The 2,051-nt window shown below is 31.6% G+C and overlaps 1 protein-coding gene across 1 annotated transcript; it reads right to left on the bottom strand.

Moving 5' to 3' along the window:
• Positions 1-405: 405 nt before the first annotated feature.
• LOC109215198 (cysteine-rich repeat secretory protein 38-like) lies at positions 406-1,270 on the bottom strand. Its single transcript, XM_019379217.1, has one exon. The coding sequence runs from the start codon at positions 1,249-1,251 to the stop codon at positions 511-513; it is 741 nt and encodes a 246-aa protein (XP_019234762.1). The 5' UTR covers positions 1,252-1,270; the 3' UTR covers positions 406-510.
• Between the last annotated feature and the right edge of the window lie 781 nt (positions 1,271-2,051).

Here is a 2,051-nt window from a genome sequence, read left to right on the forward strand (position 1 = left end):
TTTGAACATAAAATTTTAAATTTATTAAAGTAAAATTTATATATTTAAATTATAAAAAGATATGTCACTAGTCGTAATAACTAACAATTTAATGTATTTAAAAAGTATATGAAAATTTTGAGATTAGAAAAAACTCTTTTGATTCTTCAAATAGTAAATGCATCACGTAAAGTGGGACAAATTGATTTTAATATCGTTGCTTATCTATAGTAATAGATCTGTGAACTTAATCAACAAAAGAACGACATATTTTAATATTCTCATTCAAAATCTTCCACATAAATATTACTTATAACATGGTACAACTTTCAAAAGTTTTATACCGAGATGTTATGGTCTATTAAAAAGTCTTTTATTATTATTAATACTAATAATAAATTTTGTGTCAAGTCAAATTACGACAAATAAAATAAAACTGGGGAAGTACTATATTTTATTAACTGAATCCTTCATAGGTAACATATTACAAAAACAATTGACCATATCTTAATTTATATATTGTGACATCTTTTACTGAGTATTAACAAAAGGGTAAATTTCATATCTAAAGTTACAGCTTCCACCAACAACTCTTCCACCTTCTTTTCCATCACAACAACTTGGAATTTCAGTAATAATACCCTCAAGACATTTTTTACAGTCTTCATTAGAAAGATCCCTTGTGCATTGAACCAATCCATACAATTTCTCATACTTATCTCCAATTAACTCCATCTCTCCATTTGCATATAAATTCTGCTTTTTATAAGCTTTTTCAACTAAACTTCCCAATAATTCTTTAGTCTTTGCATTAAAAGAGTCTGACTTATTCACAACACGAACATTCCACATGTAAAACTTGTACGTATTATCAATTTTTCCTAGAAAATCATTGTATGAATATTTTAGAAGGCAATTATCGTACCATATTATGGCTTCTTTATCGTAAGGACAAAGTTTACCAAGTTCTTCACTTGCATCTACTACACAGGACTTGCAATTTGTGCTTGAAACATCGCCGCGACATAGTGAAAGTCCATAAGTTTGATCGGGAGTTTGCCTGATTGAGCTAGTTGAGAACCCTGTTGGGGGTGTTTTTAAGTAAAGATCACCTAAGAGATTTTTCAAGTTTTTTGCGTAGTAACTATTGGCAGTGAAGTTTCCAGATTTTGAACAAAAATGGAAGAGTGGATCAGTGGAAATCACTGTTTGTACAAGAATTGCAATATATAAAAGGAAAAATAGAGAAGAAATTATTTTTGAGGAAGTCATTTTTTTAGGGAAAATGAGATGGTATAAAACTTCATATAGTACACCATTTTATATACTAGCTAGCTTGCAATTTGCAACTAGGGAAAATGGCCCATTGTTGTTCAATATGGCTTGACTTTTTCATGCTTTTTTGTTTTTTACGTCTGTTGTATGTTTATTTGTTTTGGGTGGGAGAGGTTGACTATTTCCTCTTTGGCGTTCTTTTCTTCTAATCGGAGTTTTAAACAGTATGCAGTTGGAAAAATCCTTAATTGTAAAATTGAGCATGACTATGTATTCTCAAAGACGGGTATGTTAGGTCCATCTTGTTAGGATCGAAATAGTCATGTGTCATGCTAAAATTAACAAAGCAAATCTTGAACGACGATAAATCATTTAAAAAAAGAAAAATATATCAAAAGAGACATAAACATTTAATTGTGATGACCCAAGGGGTTATCTTTTGTTTTAGAATCCGAATCCAGGTTCCGAGGTCTTGAAAACCTCATTTTCTTTCTCCTCGATTTGTGTGCACAGTCCTGGCGCGTTTCCGGAAAGCCTTTATGTGAAATTTAAAAAAATATTGAAGTTTGCCTTTTAAATTGGTTAAAGTTGACTTCGGTCAATATTTTTGGTAAACGAACCCGGACCCGTGATCTGACGGCCCGTAAGGTCCGTAGTAAAATATGGGACTTGAGCGTATGCCTGGAATCGAATTCCGAGGTCCCTAGCCCGAGAAATGAAATTTTGAAGAAAATTGTTTGCTGGAAAATATAAGGATTTTTAGAAATGGAATAGTGTGTGATCTCGTTGGACTCAGG

Source organism: Nicotiana attenuata, unplaced genomic scaffold (genome assembly GCF_001879085.1).
Source record: "Nicotiana attenuata strain UT unplaced genomic scaffold, NIATTr2, whole genome shotgun sequence".
Classification (NCBI taxonomy): domain Eukaryota; kingdom Viridiplantae; phylum Streptophyta; class Magnoliopsida; order Solanales; family Solanaceae; genus Nicotiana; species Nicotiana attenuata.

Bases quoted from the DNA above. Each gene is read 5' to 3' on its own strand.
- LOC109215198 (XM_019379217.1), bottom strand. From the start codon at position 1,251: ATGACTTCCTCAAAAATAATTTCTTCTCTATTTTTCCTTTTATATATT.